Source organism: Phalacrocorax carbo, chromosome 12 (genome assembly GCF_963921805.1).
Source record: "Phalacrocorax carbo chromosome 12, bPhaCar2.1, whole genome shotgun sequence".
Classification (NCBI taxonomy): domain Eukaryota; kingdom Metazoa; phylum Chordata; class Aves; order Suliformes; family Phalacrocoracidae; genus Phalacrocorax; species Phalacrocorax carbo.
The window spans coordinates 3,270,222-3,288,277 of NC_087524.1; the positions used below are offsets into that span (position 1 = coordinate 3,270,222).

The following is an 18,056-nucleotide window of genomic DNA, read 5'->3' on the forward strand; positions in this document are numbered from 1 at the left end:
AGAAATTTAAAAATGCTGTGCTGAATCCTGAAAATCCATTTAAGCATTTGAAATATGAGGCCAAGGGAAAAACAAACAAACAAAATCTAAGTTTTCCTTGTTTTGTTCCTGCGAGGTACCAAGGATTGAAACTTCAGACAAGTCAGGCTTGTCAACTTAAGAAATGGAATAAGATCACACATATTAAAAGAGACTGGCCAAGAAAATGAAAAGGCAGAAAAGGCACTGCTTGAAAAAGAGAAACCCAACAAAGTAACATTGTCATTAAAGAAAACGAGACTAGGTGATATCAACTGACATACTGACCGACCAAGAGAAGTTGCCTGTTCAAGCAAAATGTATTAAATATTAGATCAACGACATACCGATGCACAAAAGCGAGAGGAAAGAATTCACCAGTACTAGAAGCACATCTCTTGTCCAAGCAGTCTAGTCATGAACTTGCTAGCATGGACTACAGTACCAACAAAGCTCAAGCAGGAAGCCTGTTACTTTAATTTGTTCAGGCAACCCTAGACTATATAATAATATAAATATACTCCATAACATCCCTTTTTTGTTCAGTTTCGTAAAAAATCTCTACAAGAGAGTGAACTTTTTTTTCTTTTAAAACAACCAGAGAAGGAGCACAAGCTTGCACAGAAACACGAACAGGGGATTATTATTTTTTTTTTTTACCTAGCACAAGAGAAAAAATAAAGAAAGAGAGAAGCTTCTGGAATTACAAAATGGATGTCAACCGTTACCTTTTTGTTGGTGTAAGAACCAGTTTCATGGAGGATGGCAACTCTAAACGGAGGCCACCAAGTGTGGAATTCTTTTACCCACTGATGCATCACAGTAGCTGGACAAACAATCAGTGTTGGACCCAATCCCTGGTACCTAAAATAAAGCATTCAAAGAAAAAACCTTTAACATGAAAGAAATGCTCTATATTAAGTGGCTCATTAAAATACACCAATATTAAAATAACACACTTTATAGTTCAAGTGGAATATGAGAGCTATGGAAATGAATTGGCACTTTGTTTTTCCGGAAGTCTGTTTTTTAAAGGAAGATGGGAAGGGGTACCGCTATAAGAACCTATCTGTTGAACAGTTAATGGATGCATTTATCAAGATAAACACAGAAATAGAAAATCTCCAAACAATAAGGCATAAGGGAACTTCCTCCTGTTGTAATATAAATCAGGTTTGGGTGACTGCTGTTTCTATAAGAAAAAAAAATCATTAAAAAACAACTATTTTATTACTTCTATTAAAAAGAATGTGTAGCTAGAGTCTCACAAATGGACTTACACACAGGTGTTCTGCTTCATGCTGGTAATATGCTGTAATATACTGTACTATTATCACCATAATTTACAGATAAGACAAGCAGCAGAATATATCATCCATGCACACTGAGGTCTGAGCTGGGCTTAACCTGTCTCATGAGTTCCTTATTCATAATTATACGACTGTTTCTCAGAATTGCTAAGGATGTTTGAAACCAAGTCTTTCTATATATTAAGTTCAAAGCGACTCTTAAGGTCAAGAAGAGAAAAATCTCTCACACAGCAGCCAAACAAGAAATACTACCATCACAAACAAATACCAGCAATCACATAGGAAATATACTAAGCAGTGGTTACTAGTAGTTATTTTTCAGATATATTTGTTATTTAAAAAACCAGAACAATATGACTTTGCATACAAAGGCAATAGCACCAGTTATCACATACTGCTCTGTCTGGCCAACTGTGTACTACTCAAGTGCTAATAAACAAACAATTCAAAAGAACACAGTATACATTCAGCATCACATGCCTATAGCAATAAAGGAGGATTTCCCAGACACCAGTAATACTCTCCTTTAAAAAAAAAATCTGTCAGTGCCTTCAGAAACCGCTGACATTAAGAAATAATATTCTTTATTAAAAGCTTATACATACACAGAATAACCTGGATGTTGCTGATCTCTTTCATTATGAGAAGATATAACAACCTCACACAGTCTAATTAAAAAATTCCCAGCAATCCAAGGGAAGTCAGAAGTTGGAGATGCGAAAAATTGCTTCAACTATGCAATGAATCGAAATAACCACTACTACTGCTCTTAAAAATATCTATAGCAAAAAAGGCCACTTTCCCAGAACATAGTAGTTTCTCATTCTTCATGGGTAGTAACAAATTACCTCTGCTTATTCCCCTGGTCTGTATCAAACAAGCTCACGTGCTGGGTTTACCTGTGGATCAAAGGAACAAAGTGGAACAAAGAGTTCACGCTTCCTTTGATGAGTTTTCAGAAAATTCACGCCCCCTCCACGCAGTTGTGCGAAACCTCTTCTGTGTCTAGTCTGGCTCTCACCACTTGCCGCTAGCCAACACTTTATTCTTCTCTTGAGAGCTTTTATTTATTTATGTAAAAGAGTCATCTAACTTCTCCCAGTCTGTGCTGTTCCACAAAACCGAACAAACCACGCACTTCTGCTTGCTACACTTCGGAGGCACCCCTCATTCTCCTAATCCCTGCAGCGGATTTGCTCTGCTGCTCATCCAATTTATATTTGTTTTCCTTGAACAAAGGTGGCACTAATAACATTCCAAACCAAAGTCTTACTGGTGCTTTGTACCGAGATGCTAATACTGCCTGGTTCCTACCCCAAATATATTGTCATAATGTGTTCTGTCCCTTTTTCACAGTTGCATTGTACTAATAGCTTATGGTCGATATCATATATGATCAGTACACCCAAATCTCTCCCTTCTTCTTTTGCTTCTGGTTTATAAAACCCAAATTCACAGCAAGTATCCTTTAGTAGTTCTTCCTTAATTGGATGTTATTAGAATTGCAAATAAGATCTATTCCTGATACTTACTACCAAGCAAAAAGGAAGCTGCAGTCATACTTATTTATAATCTTTAAGTACTCAAAAAATTTGCTGAGGAAAACATGTTGCATTATCACCAACTCTACTGCCAAGCACTAGCAAATCACGCCTTCAAAATGAAACTGAAATGACAACTAAATCCTAGTGAAAATAAAAGACCAGGGCAGCAAGAGCAATACAATACGTAAGCGTCATGGAAATTAATATCTCTGCCACTCGTAGTAGAGACCGAGCCTTAATGTGTAATGCATATGATTGTATCTCAGTATTTTGAAGAGCACAGAGGAGTAAATAATCCGTGTATAAACTTTATGGCAGAGTTTCTCACCTTATCTCTCCAACAAATGAAGCAAAGTCTGTAGTGACAAGTACCATCTTTGTTGAACAAAATAACGAATTTGGAAACAAGCAAACTGGTGGATGGACCCCCCAAGCCCTTTAACAGGTTTCAACAACAGATTTCAACCTAGATACAGGCTAGAGGTGGGTTACTTGAAGTTTGCTGCTGTTTGTTTTTTCTTGTGAAGGCACCGTTGGTCTGAAAGCTGTTAAGCTTTTACTTTTTCCAACTATCTCAGCTTGTCTAAAACACCTTTCCCCCTCTATAAATCTTGCATCACTTATATCCTTACACCACCATAGCTGCAACACTTCTACCGCTACCTCACAGGACACCTGGCTTTCCCCAGCTGATGGCTCATTAACTGTCAACATTTTAATTTTTGTTATAGTTATACTCCACGTAACAAGTTGTTCTTGACTTCACCTATTCTTCTCGCTCTTTCCAAATCTGGAATCAGAAGCAGTTTACAAAAGGAAATTTCTACTCACCTTATTTCAAAGAATGCTTTTGCAGAAAATTTCACCGATAGAAAATAAAACTGAATGTTTTGAATATCAACAAAAGTGACCCTATGGTCTTGATACTCAAGTGCCTCCAAATAAAACTATCTTTGCAATTCTTCACAGGAATGACAGTATTATCTCCATTTTACAGAAGGCCAGCCGAGGCAGGGAAAGCCCGCAGCGCCACATTCATGCAGAAGTACGCCAGCTCCATCTACGCATCAAGGTAATGAGTTAAGAGCTGGGCTGGAAGACATTTAAACATGCTGACAACACAACTATGTCCACTCTTAGTGCCTGCTTCTCAGCCAGACTGACCAGAAGGTCTTCTGCTTACTAGACTACATGGCTTTCAGATAGAAACTAGCCAGCCAGTGTGGCTGCCTTCCTAGTTCAGGGTGCAGATGGGAAAGACATAATGCAAAGACAAAGCTGTTTAGCCCCTCTGCCTTACAGCACACAAGCAAAATCAGAGTAAGTTTCACCAAAAAAATAAACCGTGTTTCCTCCCATATAATTACTATCATGATGGACTTAATGATATGCACCAGCCAAAGTGAAACCTCACACATTACCTTCCATGCTGAAAGCACACTGCGACTTAGGTGCGTAGATTTTGGCCTTTTCAAAGTTTTATTGTAATTTCACTGCAGTATCTGAGGTTTTAAGTTGTAACTGTATAACAATGTCAAGAGATGTTCCTGAAGGATTTCCATCAATTTAGCGGTCCTCCAACTGGGAATATACCTACACAAAATAATCTGTAGAGCAGCATCCTTAAATCAGGCAGCCATACCAAAGTAAACCAGCTGGCCTGAGTGATGGAGGACCTGGAGTTTTTTATATAAAAGGCTGCAGTAGGAAGCAGCTAGAGAAAAGACAGTAATATTTTCTCTTTAAAGCATTATTTTACAATTCATGTGTATGCTGAACATAATTTAAATATGCCTCTATAGAAAGTTAATTATTTTGGTTTAGCATAGTAGTTTGCTATTTGCTTAATTGCATGTAGTAATTTACATCAGGTAAACAGGCCAACAGAACTAGAAAAATCAAGTATTATTCATGCCTGCATTTGTAAATCAAAGGACACCAACAAGTATCTTTTCTGGTAATTTCACCTACGAAGAAGGAATTTTAAAGCATTGTTCAGTAACAAAAAAAAGCATAAAAAGATCTTGTAAGAAAGGCCAGTCACTCCATCAGTCTTGAAAAGCAACAACAAAAACAACAAAAAGCAGATGGAAACTCCCCTATACAAGTTACTCTTTTTATTGTTACCACTATTTTTTTGGCATGGATAATTCCCTGCCGATCAGAAACTCTAACTTTCATTGCAGATCAGCTTGCTACTTCCTGTAAAGCATTTACCTGGTGGCTTGCCAGAACAAATATTTTAATGTAAAATTTAATAAATGGAACTAAAGGTATTACATCTAATTTAAAATTCCATATTGTGTAAACTATTGATATTAATGTAATTGAGTTTGTAAACAATCCATTTGTGGAAGCTAACCTTAGACACTGTATTGACCCAAAATATCTAGTGCGGCTCATCTGCAAAATGAAGCATCAATGCCTGGAATTCATTAAAAGTGTTACATGTTTAATTTTTCCTGCCCTACAGCTCCATTGTCTCGTAAAATTTTTCCTTTGATGTCCCCCACTAAAAGAATTAAAGGAATATTGTAATTGAAATGTCATTAATAATTCACAGGACCCTCCTCCACCAGCAATACATCTGATGAAATATTAATTGAGCTCCACAGACTGACAGTCTGCAGAGGAGCACTTGCCTGTAATTTGAACCGCGAGTCCTGATCTTGCTGTAGCTCAGACCTGCCAAGAAGGCAATTATCTGGATGGTCTTGCCCAATCCCATCTCATCTCCCAGAATTCCTCCTGCCTGCTGGCAGTGCAATTCCCAGAGCCACCTAACACCTGTCTGCTGGTACCTACAACAAGGAAAAAGAAGATGGCAAATGTTTGATAATACAGATCATAACAGAAAGTACTCATGAATTAATCATTTGCCAAGGTTCTTATACTAGTTACAGTAACATGCTGGGTGTGTGTTTTACATGAGTGCTGTATTTACTAGGTCATACATTTTTGATGCGCTCAGACATTACATGTGACTTTCATTCTTTATGCAACACTAAAACATTTCTAATTAAACTGACAGTCATGGTAATTAGAGGGTATTTTATTTCATGTATATTTTAAGTGTTAAAAGCAACTTGGAAAGCTGCTCTAACAAAGCATTATCTTTTGAAAAACGACAACATGTAAGAGTCTAGTAAATGATATTATTTGGAACACAGACATTGAACTGAAGGAAAGGCTTAACTTGTAAGGGGTAGAGGCTTTATACTCCACTGTGAGAACTGATCACATCTCCCAAAGCATGCTTTCTTTTTACAAACATTCAGTTAATCACATTTAGTCTCTTTCAATGAAGAAAAAAAGCCAACAAGGCAAAATGTTTTGGAAGGCAAGACAATAGAAACTATTCCAGTGAATGAGATGCAGCAGAGCATTATTATGTGAGAGTATCAGCACAGTTTCCGCGCCCAGTCACTCACTAGAAAGTGTATAAGCAGCAACGTAAAATACATTCCAATTAAAAGAAGTAGACTAGAAAGCAATATTTACAATGGCAAGCTAAAAATGTGGAGATAAGATGCTGGATTGAGAATCACTTCAGGACATGCTTTTTTATAACGATATGAAACAGTGAGACCAGTAGGAAAAACACACCATATGCAGGGGTTAAACTGAAAACTGGACGGGAAGAAATGAAGAAGCAGTATATTTAAATTACAATTTTAAAAACCCAAACATGTTTCAGCACTTTTGTGTCTTGTAACTTAGAGGAAAAATAAGGTTACTGATATTTTCTTGACAGCGTGCGTCCCTGGAGTGCAGAGCCTTGCAAAGTGCAAAACACATTTTTTTAAAAATAAAATAGGATTGTTCATTCTAGGGCATTGTCTTGTATGCATTTCAAAACCATGTTTCATTCTTTGAATGAATAATATTTAGGACTACAGACAGCTAATAACACTAGTGTCTACAAAGTACTATTAAAAAATCAGTTTATGATGAGTTCTGTATAGATTCAGAGAACGCTAAACGGAGACAAATGGCTTAAGTAGTTGGAAAAGATGATCAAAGAACACATCTAATGGTTCAGATAGCATACTACCTGCTGGTGTCTCAAATGCATTCTATCAAGAAGCCCTTAGAAACCCCTTTATTAGAAATTAATTCACCTTAAAAATGCAGCAATCTGAAAGCAGCTATGAAACGGCTTGCAGGATTAGCTATAACTGGGTTAAGATGCTACCATTACTACATTTTATGAAGACAAAACATTTTCTGATGGAAATATTAAAGAATTGGAGCGAGCCCTAATTCCAGTCAGGAGCTGTTCCCCCAGACTAATGTCCAGCATTTCTCTTCAGAAGACAACCATTCAAGAACTTCCTGATATTATTTTGGTTTTCTTAGGGTTACATCCAGAGCTTAAAAGCTAGCTGCACTCATAAGCATCTTTCTCTCTCCCCCCCTTCTCCTGAGAAAGACTCTCAGTGGAGAATTAAGTTTGTGAAAAATTCTGCTCCAATGTTATCTAAAACTGGAAAAGATGAGGTGCTTTCTTTGTATAAGCATATAAACATGCAATAATTGCAACTGTGCAAAAGTTAAAGTAAAAAAAAATCCCCCTGCAAATTTTTTTTTGTGGTTAAATGGAGAGATAATAAATTCTCTTTCATCTTATGCTTTCATTGCACCAATTTTTTTTTTTACTCCAAAAATCCTGTAGAAGTAAAATAAAAATGTTGCCTGGCCTTCTAAAATAGTTCTGTTTGAACTGTATTTCACATGAGCCATCATGCTGCGAGGCATCCCTCAAAATTCACCCCAGAGTTAACAGAGTTCAGCTGCATTGTTGCCGAGACAAAATTACATTTCAGATATATCTGGGAATCACACACCGAAAGCACCTAGCAAAGAAACCTGGGTTCCTGTGCATGCAGACAGCGTTCTCCCAGGCTAAGTGCAGGGAGTATAAAGCAATGTTTGTAAGTCTGTCTTGCCGTTTGGCTTCGTTCCACAGCAGCACCAAGGGTATTCTTGCTCAGTGTTCCTCAAAGCAGACAAGTACATAGGGAAGAAACAGACTGTCCACTTTAAGATGCTTACCAAAGAATGAACTTAAGGGTCTGCTATCTCTGGCGTGAGCTCACTTCTGTGGAATTCAATTCACCTATGCAGGAAGATCGCTTGCAGCATACTGCTGTACACCTCCTTGGGTCAATATAGTTCCATGTTCTGTACTAAACTTGCTCAGAACTCCAAGTTTAATGCCTATTGACTGTGGGCCCCTCCTGCGTTGGAGATCTCAGCATTTAAGTTACAAGTCAGATGAATCATTCAACTCAATTGATCCTTCTAACCACTTAAGAAGTTTTGCCAGCTGACTCATGCTTGCAGGGATACCCTTTATTAGCGAGGCTGGTATCGCTAAGATTAATTTTCAGTTGTCTGCTTTATTTCAATTCCCTTCGCGTAACTCAGACCACGCATCCGTTCTCAGGATGATCACTTCTGCAGTACCTCTGCATAAACAACCAAGAGACCACATATTGGCTGTGTATGGTCCTGGCAACCAAGTCATTAATTCAATTTCATTTCAGAGCTAGCGCTCTCCTTCTGAGGAACTTCAGGGCAGCAGTAATAATTTCTTTGAGGTTAAGACTAAGTGGTCCTGTTGGAAGGGATACCATGCACGCCCGTTATAAACAAGGGCTTTCTACCACACTAATTATAAGATTTTATAGAGTTAGCTTTTGAAGGAGATGATGTTCTTCCTGCTGTGCGAAACGTTGCCAACAAAAATGAGTTCAAGCCTATTATGCATGAAAGTTACAGGAGAGCTTATGGATGAAGTTAACTTGTCAGCTGCTAGCTTGTCTGGGCTGCCTTTTGTAAATAGCTTTTTGAGATTAACTTGAAAGTGTCACTGGGCACCACGATCTCAGAAAACTGAGACAGAAAACAGTCATGTCCACATCAGTAATTCAGCATTAAATAACTAAAGAATGAGTTGCAGAGTGCTCTCCATCTACTACAGGAATTAAGAATGCATTCTCCATATTTTAATTTTTTTCTGGGCAAAATGTTCAAGGCTATTTTATAATATGAATTACAAGGAGTTACTCTGAGTAGGCTTTGAGTAGTTATTTAAAGAAAAAGTTGCCTATATTTTTTACTGACAGAAAATTTCACTTACTCCTCCTAATCACAGAAACACCTACATTTCTTGTTCTCACTTATCACAACTTGCCAACCCATTCTTCAAAGTAAAGTTATTCTACCACTCCACACCTGAATTAAAAGCAAGCACTTATCAATAAAAGCAAGCATTTATAAAAACAGACAGGGAGAGCTTCTGAATTTGTGGCTTAGCTAATACGCATTCGCAATATTCCCATCAGCCAGTTATCATCTGGATTTTCATGTAACTGCATTTTGTGCTTGTAATAAATTAGTTTCTTAGACATTTGATCCTGGAGCCTTTTTAAAAGAAACAACTGAAGTGAACGTTGAGGCATTATTCACTGAAGTAGAAGCTACAGCAAAGTGCATCCAGAAACCACCATGACTATTACTACTAATATTATTAACAGCATACAGCAGAATACTACACAATACATACTTAAAAAGCTTTTTGAAGAGAAATCCTGGTACTTTGAAACCCTCTTCAAATTCAGTGTCACTTTCTTCAGAAAGTTCCTCAGCTGTTTGATGCTCTTCGTCCTTCAAACGTTCTTTTTGCCACCTCCTAGAGTGACACAAAGAGTCAACATTCAATTATTGCATACAAAAGATACTACAGGAAAACTAGACTGAATTTTCCATCAGGTAAAGACCCAACAAAAACGCATTCTCTGATGTAATCATTTAAACAGTAATCTTTTGGAGAAGAGAATTATGCAAGTAAATGCTCAAAATACCTGACATATTAAGAGGGGCATGTGCTCCAGACTAGTTATAAGCCTTCAGAGTTTTATAGTTAGTTCCAATTTTCTATAGGCAGCAATACTAATACAACGGAATCAACAGTTAACACCATGAAAAAAATCTGGCTACTGTAAATTCCTAAGCCTCCATAAGAAACTCCACAAAAATATCAATGAAGCTTAAGTATGCCAGAGCTATTTTATTACTTTAACCAAATACTTCAACAACTTCCTTCACCCAGAGAAATGTGCAGCTGTGTATAATCTTATACAGAAGAATCAGTTGGAAACATCACCATCTGTAGGGTGACATGCTCTAAATCTGTTAAGTAGTCATTAAGGGCATGATTTTCTTGAGGTTTTGAAATTAGAGAATGATTTGTGGTCTGCAGCCAAACCTGATTTGGACTCTAGGCAGGTTAGAGAATTCCCTGCCTGGCCCATCCCTCCCCCTGCTTTTGAAAAAGTACCAAAGGATCCTCAACATCCAAAGAAATTATAGACTTGTGTTTTAGTGACCCAAAACCATCTACCTGTAACAGTAAAGTGTATGCTACTGCTAGGTGGGTATGTGCTACCGACTCAACAGCACCTCACTGACAGTTTGGGTTTCGCTGGAATTCTCCCACGGAAGTGCCCTTCGCTGCAGGCACACTGAACGTGGCGCATAAACCGACAAAATCCCTGCAGAAACTGGCCAGCTGCACAACAGATGAAAAACGTCCTTATGTTACTGTTCCAATATGGCGCGAAAGCAGCCATATTTCATCTCATAAAAAGCCCAAAGGAGGAGGAGACCTGATAGAGCAGAAGTATATGAAATATAAAATCTGAAGACTAAAATTTTTTGGGTCCCAAAAAGCCTATAAATAGTAGCGATGAGATGAGGCGAAGCAAACGGAAAATTCAGGCCAAAGAAAGCAAGTTAAGCTGCCTGGCACTGAAATCCACGGCATTAAGTGACAAACAGCCTCCTGAGTGAGATGCTGGAAAACTCATCTGTCCGTTCTTCTAACTCCGCACTGAAGCAACCCTGGAGAATGCACTCTAGAACCACCCTGCAGTAACAGGATGGAGGAGGACTCAACAGGATGCAACACCTTTCCCAGTACGCCTCCAGTTTCTGAATGACAAACATTACAGGTGACTGAGTAGTCTCCTTCCCTCCTGGTAACATTTTACCATTTACCCATTACATGAGCGGCTTCTTGTTAGCTTAGGTTGCCTCTGTGGCAGCAAAAAGCAGCAGGATAATGGATTAACAGAATTCTAAAAAAAGCCTCAACCCCCTCCTCAAATCATACTCCATATTCAGGGAAAAAGGATTTCTGAACTATTTAAAAACATGAGGAAATTAACATTTTCCTCTCTTTTTCCTAAATATTTGAAGTTATTTATCCTCATTTTTCTGTAAAGCTCTGCATTGCTTTCAAAGAAACTGCATCTAGAGGTTGACAGGCAAACTGTATTTTATTTCCAGCCTTGCTATGCACAGTCCAGTGTGCTTTAAGCTTATGGGCTAAGTGCCTTACGTTTTCTAAGCTACTAGCCGACTTTATCCAGGTCAGGAAAAAGAAGCATAGTAATAAAAATATCAGTTAATTTTAGCCCAAAGTTGAAAATATCCTCAGCTATGAAAATATAACTTAAACAGGTTCATTATCTTGATTTATATCCTGACCTAACTAGCCAAAAGGAGTGAGACAGAAGTCACTATTAAAATTTCTCTCGAACAACTGCCTATAGGACAGCTACCATCGCTGACATTTTGCGCTTCCGACCTGGCAAACAAATCAGAAGACACTATAAAAACCACCTCAAGCATTGCTCCAAATCTGTAAGACTTTAGCCTTGCTATCTAGCTCAGTCATGTTAAGAGCAGCCACGACTGGTGCGGTGCCACACGCAGTACCCTAACTCCTTCCAGCCCGACATGAGAAGTGCCTTTCCACTAGAGAAAAATGTGGTCAGCTAAAACCATTTAAAATCAAATTTCATTCAAGTTTTCTATCTTGAACACATTATTGAATAAAATAAAAAAAAAAGCCAGGCAGTGAAGGTCTAGTGTTCCCCTTGTATCTTTTAACACCATAAGCAGTTCTCGGGACAATGATGCCTGTCTTCCTAGGGCCACTACTCTGCACCCTCTGGTACGAAATAAGGTGAAAACACTAAAGGAGAGCCTTCTTGCTGTTAGGTCATTCAGAATGATCTTCCATGGGATCTGTAAACTTGTAACGAGACTTAAACCCAAGCTGTCTTTTCTCCAGCGGCAGCATTAGTAGAGTTTCTCTTTTCTTCCTGACCACTTACTTCAGTGGAACTTGTTGGAACTTCCATTTAAAGGTTTCTGTGACTCCGGCAAATTTATTTTAAAAAACTTGGGTTAGGAACAAGAGAACAGGGACGAAATGCAATGCTTCCTATACAAACAACACAATGATATACCCTTTCTCATGGAAGAGAGCGAATTACGGCAGGTTTCTAGGTCAGCTTTTCACCAGTATCTTCTGAGAAAATACTTACAGTCTGCCTTTACGGAACCAGTCACAAACTTGGAACTGTGGGCTTGTTTTATTAAGTGAAAACAAACACCACCATCTCCAAATATATGCAATTTACAGTAACTGCCAATAAAGATCTCACTATAAAAACATCTATGACAACACAATGCTGGAGAGGTTTAGAGAGCAAGCTTCACTGGAATATATTTTGATCTCACGTCAGGAAGTCTTCAGAAGCAAAAATCATAATGGAGAGAAAAAGCAGTATATGCAGGGGGAAAAAAACAAGCCAAAGATAGTATTCAGTTTTCTGATTAAAAGCTGATGAGTTTCTAATGTTTATTATCAGATTGGTTTTATTTCATTACAGGAAATCATGTATTCAGTTAAGTAGTAAAAAAAGAACATAGATGAAGATGAACGATTCAAACTGACAAATGCTGTCAGACTCTGTCATTGTTGGAACTGACACATGTCAGAACTTATTTTCTCTGTGTTATGACAAGACTCAAACCAAAGAAGAAAACTCCTACAACACTAAAATCAAAATAATTGTAGATTACAAAGCTTCCGAAGTGACAACTAGGTAAAGAATCCATATTAGACTCAAGCAGGGCAATAATTTGTACAAGAATTTGCTTCTAATTCTATATTCCAAGACGAATCGCCACCAGCCAACAGTGGGACTTCAGTCTCCCCTGGGAAGAAGCAGATTGCCCTCTAGTGCACATCAGAAAAAGTGACCCAGAAACAACCAGGAAGAAACCTGTGAGACTAGCTGGTAGCTCTGCAGGAATTTAGGCACTTTACCTTAATATAACTACTCTATTTTCTGCAAGAAGCATCGTCAGTGTTGTGCTTTCTCTTAAAATTATTAGATACCTAGAAAATACACACATCTAGAATATGAACTAATAAATCCCGTACCTGATTTTTCTAAAGAAAAGTTTATTTTGTACACCCTGTATCTGCTACTTTACTGCATTTTTATTACACAAGCTGTAGTACTGAAGGCTCTGGTACTGCTTCTCTTCCAAAGCTCTGGAGGTTTTTTTGCCCTCAATTACCAGTTAAAGAAAAAGCAGCAATTTGTTGTTATCACTAACAACTTTCATAGTCTGAAGAAGCTCTTCAGTTTTCAAAAGGCTGGGAACTCGATACAAGACACTGCATTAAGATATTCTACACGAAAACGTCATTATTTTCTTTAAGAACGTGTAACAATCTAAATGGCTGAAGCAATGGGAGGACAAACTATTTGCTAGACCAGATCACTCAGTTGGTCCGTCTGGTCTTGTACCCTCTTCCCCATACGTCAAACTTCGGAGGGAGAAACAGCAGCAGCTCGTATTTGTCTTAAGTACAAAGTAACCCATTGATCATTTGGTCAACATATGCCTTCGGCATCGCAGTTAAACATCATTAGTATGCCTAAACAATCTGAAAATACAGATTTTACTATATCACCAAGGTCTCTTGAAAATAAAAGCGTGACCTTTGAAAAGTCTATTTTATGCTGTCTGTGGTCACGGACATAAATACGATTTTATCCTAAAAGTGCAGTATGAAAAACATATATCATACAATTAAATCTTTCTTAATATAAGAATGTATTCAGATACTAAGCCCATTTCCCACTTATTGCAATACCCTAGAAAGAAATTCTGCATCCAAAACAGTAATGAGCACAATTTGAATTTTTTTTTTTTTTTTAAAATACAGGCAGGAACCAAGCTGAGTGTTTAATATAGTTTGCATTTGTGAAGCACAATATGTTTTCTATTTTATACAGCTAAGAATTCCTCACAGATTATTCTAATTTGCTAAATTGAAGCATTGAGCACTACTTTTCTGATCTAACTTTTTACAGTCTATATGGGTGAATTTAATTGGTACGTCCTAACAGATGAAATAGATGCAGTTAGTACCACAAGTCTCCATAAGTAAATTAAGACTGATGTAGACAATTACACACTTGAGCTTAGAACGAAAGGTGTACTCAGCGAGTGAGCCAAAATATATCTTCATTTGTGTCTTGGCTTTGTCATTTCAAAGAGCAGTTAGGATGCTCTAAGAAAATATCTTTCAGGAAAGGTAATATTTAATCCTTTTTTAATTTATAACTCAAAACCATCAAGAGATTCAGTGACTCAGATACTTCAAAGAGAGCTAGCACATGAACACTGATCTGATTTGAGAAAACAACTTATTTTTAAGCAAATTTTTTTTTTTTGGTTTGATTCTTTGTATCAACTGCTTTGTGCACTGCTAGCCACAACGTCCAGCTACTCAGCTGCTTGGATGTCACTTGGGAGACATGGAAAGAAGCAACTTTCCTAGCCTTGCCTCTGAGCACTCTACGACAACTGAAGAATTCAAACGATTGTACCCCACAAACTGCACAGAATACACAAGAAAACATAGATACGGCACTTATCTCCCATAACACGACATGTAGTGCCTTCCTTGAAGCAGCAGGGAGGTGGGTACTGACAACCGCTGTGGGAAGAGTGGCCATAAGACTACTAATTTTTTCTTTTGACTCCAAGCTACCACCTTATGCAGATACTGTATTAGTGATGTCAATAATGTAACACATTAACTACATATATTAGAAGCAGCAAAAATTACTTGATTATACTTTGCATTTTAATATGTGCAAAGGAAAATTTTGATTAATATGCAAAAAACAAAATTTTAATAAGTTGCAGTTTCCACATCTACAAAGTCTTGAGAATACTACATGAAAACCATACAGCAGTTTTCTGTTGAGAACAAAGAAAAGGGTTATTTCCTATGCATTTAATCTGCATACAAGGTTACTTTTGTGTTGTGATTCTCGGTAAAAAGCTGAAGCCAGGCGCATTTTCACTCATTCCATAGTCTTCAAAGAAACTGCCTCTACCATGACCCGACCATGCCATCAGGCAGGAGGCAACAGGTTAAGATTCTACCAGGGCCGATTCTGAACACTTCTAGACCAAGATGGTCACTGCTGAGTATGACAAAATATATAATCGATAACATACCTGTTGATGGGGATCAAGTTTCCAAGACTTTCAGTGCCATCCTAGAGACTGATGACCCAATCCTCTGGGTTCAGCTGGTAACAGCCAGTAGGAAGGACAGCTGGGAATGACGATACACTACTTTTCACTGAATATTAAACTTACCTTTTAGCTTCTTGACAGTATCCTACTTATCTGCCTTACTCTCCATAACCCTGACATTCCTTGCTACTGCTCATTATTCATGCAAGGTACAATTCACCTTAGACATTGACCTTTTCAGAACAGATTTTCCTCCTGTGCATCTGCACAGCAACATGGCTCCAGTAAAAGTAACTAGAGGAAGGCAAGGCCCATGCAAGGGAAAAGAACTGAAACTACCGAGAGGGAATTCAGTGAAGCTAGCTTACTTTTTCACATTCCACTGATCACATCTTGCTTTGAGTGACCAGGCCGACCGCTGCAAGTAGCCTTTAGAAGGAAAGGGAAGAGCTGGGCACCCTCCTGCCTGGCCCGTTTATGCACGTAACACCAGCCCCTGTTCTGAAAGCAGCCTCTTGTTCTAGAGATGCTTCACAGTCCCGCAGTTAGCTAATTATCATGCTTTAACATCGTTGTAGTTTCCCCTTGACACAGTCCCATCTCTGAAAAGTTTTAATGTTAAGGAAACTAATTTTCAATCTTTAAGAGTGTAGGACTGTATTCGGCACCAAGCACAAGACTGGATGTTCAGAAGACTAAAGCAATCCTAAAGGATTTTCCTCTGCCTCTCTCAGGGGTAAAATGTACCATAATCTCACCCATTCATTTGCATTCAAAAGTAAAACTGACATGAAACAAGACATAAATGTAAGCAAATGACAGCATTTCTATAGCATTCTTAATATGTTTCTTAATTCACTACATTTTATTTTCTCTTGGCATTTCCCATAATGAAGATTACCTGGGGGTGTCAGCATAAAAACGTCAATGTGGACAGCTGCAGCTTAACAGCCACAATAACTGTAGCTATGAAATTTTTAAGAGATGTAGTGTTTTGGTAGCAATTACAGTTATTGATATTTCTAAAATTCATTTAGGCTTTTATTGTAATTTTAGTAACCAAAAGAAATGTAGTCTATGATATGACTTCGCTAAGGATAAATTGTCACAATCGTAACGTTATTAAAAAATGTGTTTGAATGAATTTAAACTGTGAGTCATATTAAAACTTTCAATCAAAATAAATTAATCTTGATGAAAACACTGAATTAAAAATGATTTAATATTGGTCTAATTTAAATGTGAAGAGTAGAGTTTTATTCAATAAAATAGTAAATATTTCACCAATTAAGTACAATTAATTCATTTTAATGCATCCAATAAAAAACATATTTCTTTTTGACCCTTTGGACATTGTTCAGATTAGCCACTTGCTGAAATCTTCTATACAAGAGCAATAAACTTTAACTTTGAAAAGCACCATCCTGGGACCGCAAACCTCCTATCAGCTCTTGATCTGCCTTTGTAACCTGGGACCTGAAAGTGAAGTTGGGCTCTTCCCACCTGAGGTTTTGTTACCAGTAATTCCAGAACTGTAACTCCCTCTGCTGTCATTAGATACCTTTTCCTCCAGGGTAGCTCAGGCTCTCACCACAGGAACAGGTGATGTTTATACTTGCACTTCTTGACCCCTTCTCTGATACAGTTTAATTTAAATCTGTACGATTTTATATTTCCATAGAGTGTAAAATTTGTCTCCCAAGCATCAACCAAGTTCCTATGCTAGGCCTCATCGCTACATCAATCACCTTTCACTGACAGCCCTAATATATATTCTTCCTTTCATTCTACAGCCACTGTTTTCAAGTTGGAATCCATGATTTTCTAGAGGACTCTAAAACTACTTGAAGGACATCCACTAAAGGTAACTACTTTAAAGTAAGCATGCCATCAACAAGCTGAAGTTCATTATATGAAGCTCAACCCTTATACTAGAAAAGAGACAACATGCCAGTGGGTAGAGAACAGCGAAAAAAACCCCAACCCTTTCAGTGATCTTGATCTTTTGACTCCCAGTATGTGCAGAAACGTCTCAATTTCACTGGCATGTCTAGTTAGCATTTTAACAGCTTAACAAATTACATATCACCTTGCTGCCCCTTCAAAATGTTTTCCACGCAGTTTTGAAAATGGAAGCATTGCCCAGTCTTATTGTTAGGATCTCAACAGCTATGCTATCCATAGACAAAACATCTCAACAGCACACTGTAGCTACAGGGAGGTCGTCAACACACAGGTTATAAAAATTTCATAAATGGCAGATTAGCACAAGGTGTTTCAGTTGCCATTTTCAAAAATAAGTTGTGTTCTGAGCGGCGTTTCCCAGCCTAACATACTAGGTTCTCCTTAGAAACCTTATGCAGTTTACAGCCTTAGGTCATCATAGCAACAGACAACACCGTTACTAGCACCACTGTCACTATCTCTTTAGATAAGGATGTTTTTACATTCGTTCTCATCAAGAACAAAGAGAGGAAAATCACTGTCAAATACAGCAGCTCTTTTTAGACTTGGCTAACAGCAGTATAAATGTCCAGTCTTCATTAGTTATGTCTTTTAATATAAGTTATGCAAGAGATATCATGTGCTAATAATCAAATAATATAGCTGTTGTCCAGTATAAACTTTTTACAAGTTTAAATTAAAAAGATCCTTCTAATACTGATTTTCAAATAAACCTGTTAGCTACAGAAACTATATAACTATAAACTACATGTAATTGCCTCACATTTCACTAAACTAACAGATTCTACAA

The 18,056-nt window shown here is 37.7% G+C and overlaps 1 protein-coding gene across 4 annotated transcripts in view; it reads right to left on the bottom strand.

Annotated features, from left to right (window-relative positions):
• ERCC6 (ERCC excision repair 6, chromatin remodeling factor) overlaps positions 1 to 18,056 on the bottom strand; it is a 48,496-nt gene that overhangs the window by 20,724 nt on the left and 9,716 nt on the right. For all 4 annotated transcript variants that reach the window (XM_064463743.1, XM_064463745.1, XM_064463742.1 and 1 more), the window contains 3 exons: positions 9,444 to 9,569; positions 5,515 to 5,673; positions 747 to 882 (listed from right to left, as the gene is read on the bottom strand). In XM_064463743.1, coding sequence (XP_064319813.1) covers positions 747 to 882; positions 5,515 to 5,673; positions 9,444 to 9,569 — 421 coding nt within the window. The remainder of the gene's footprint in view (positions 1 to 746; positions 883 to 5,514; positions 5,674 to 9,443; positions 9,570 to 18,056) is intronic.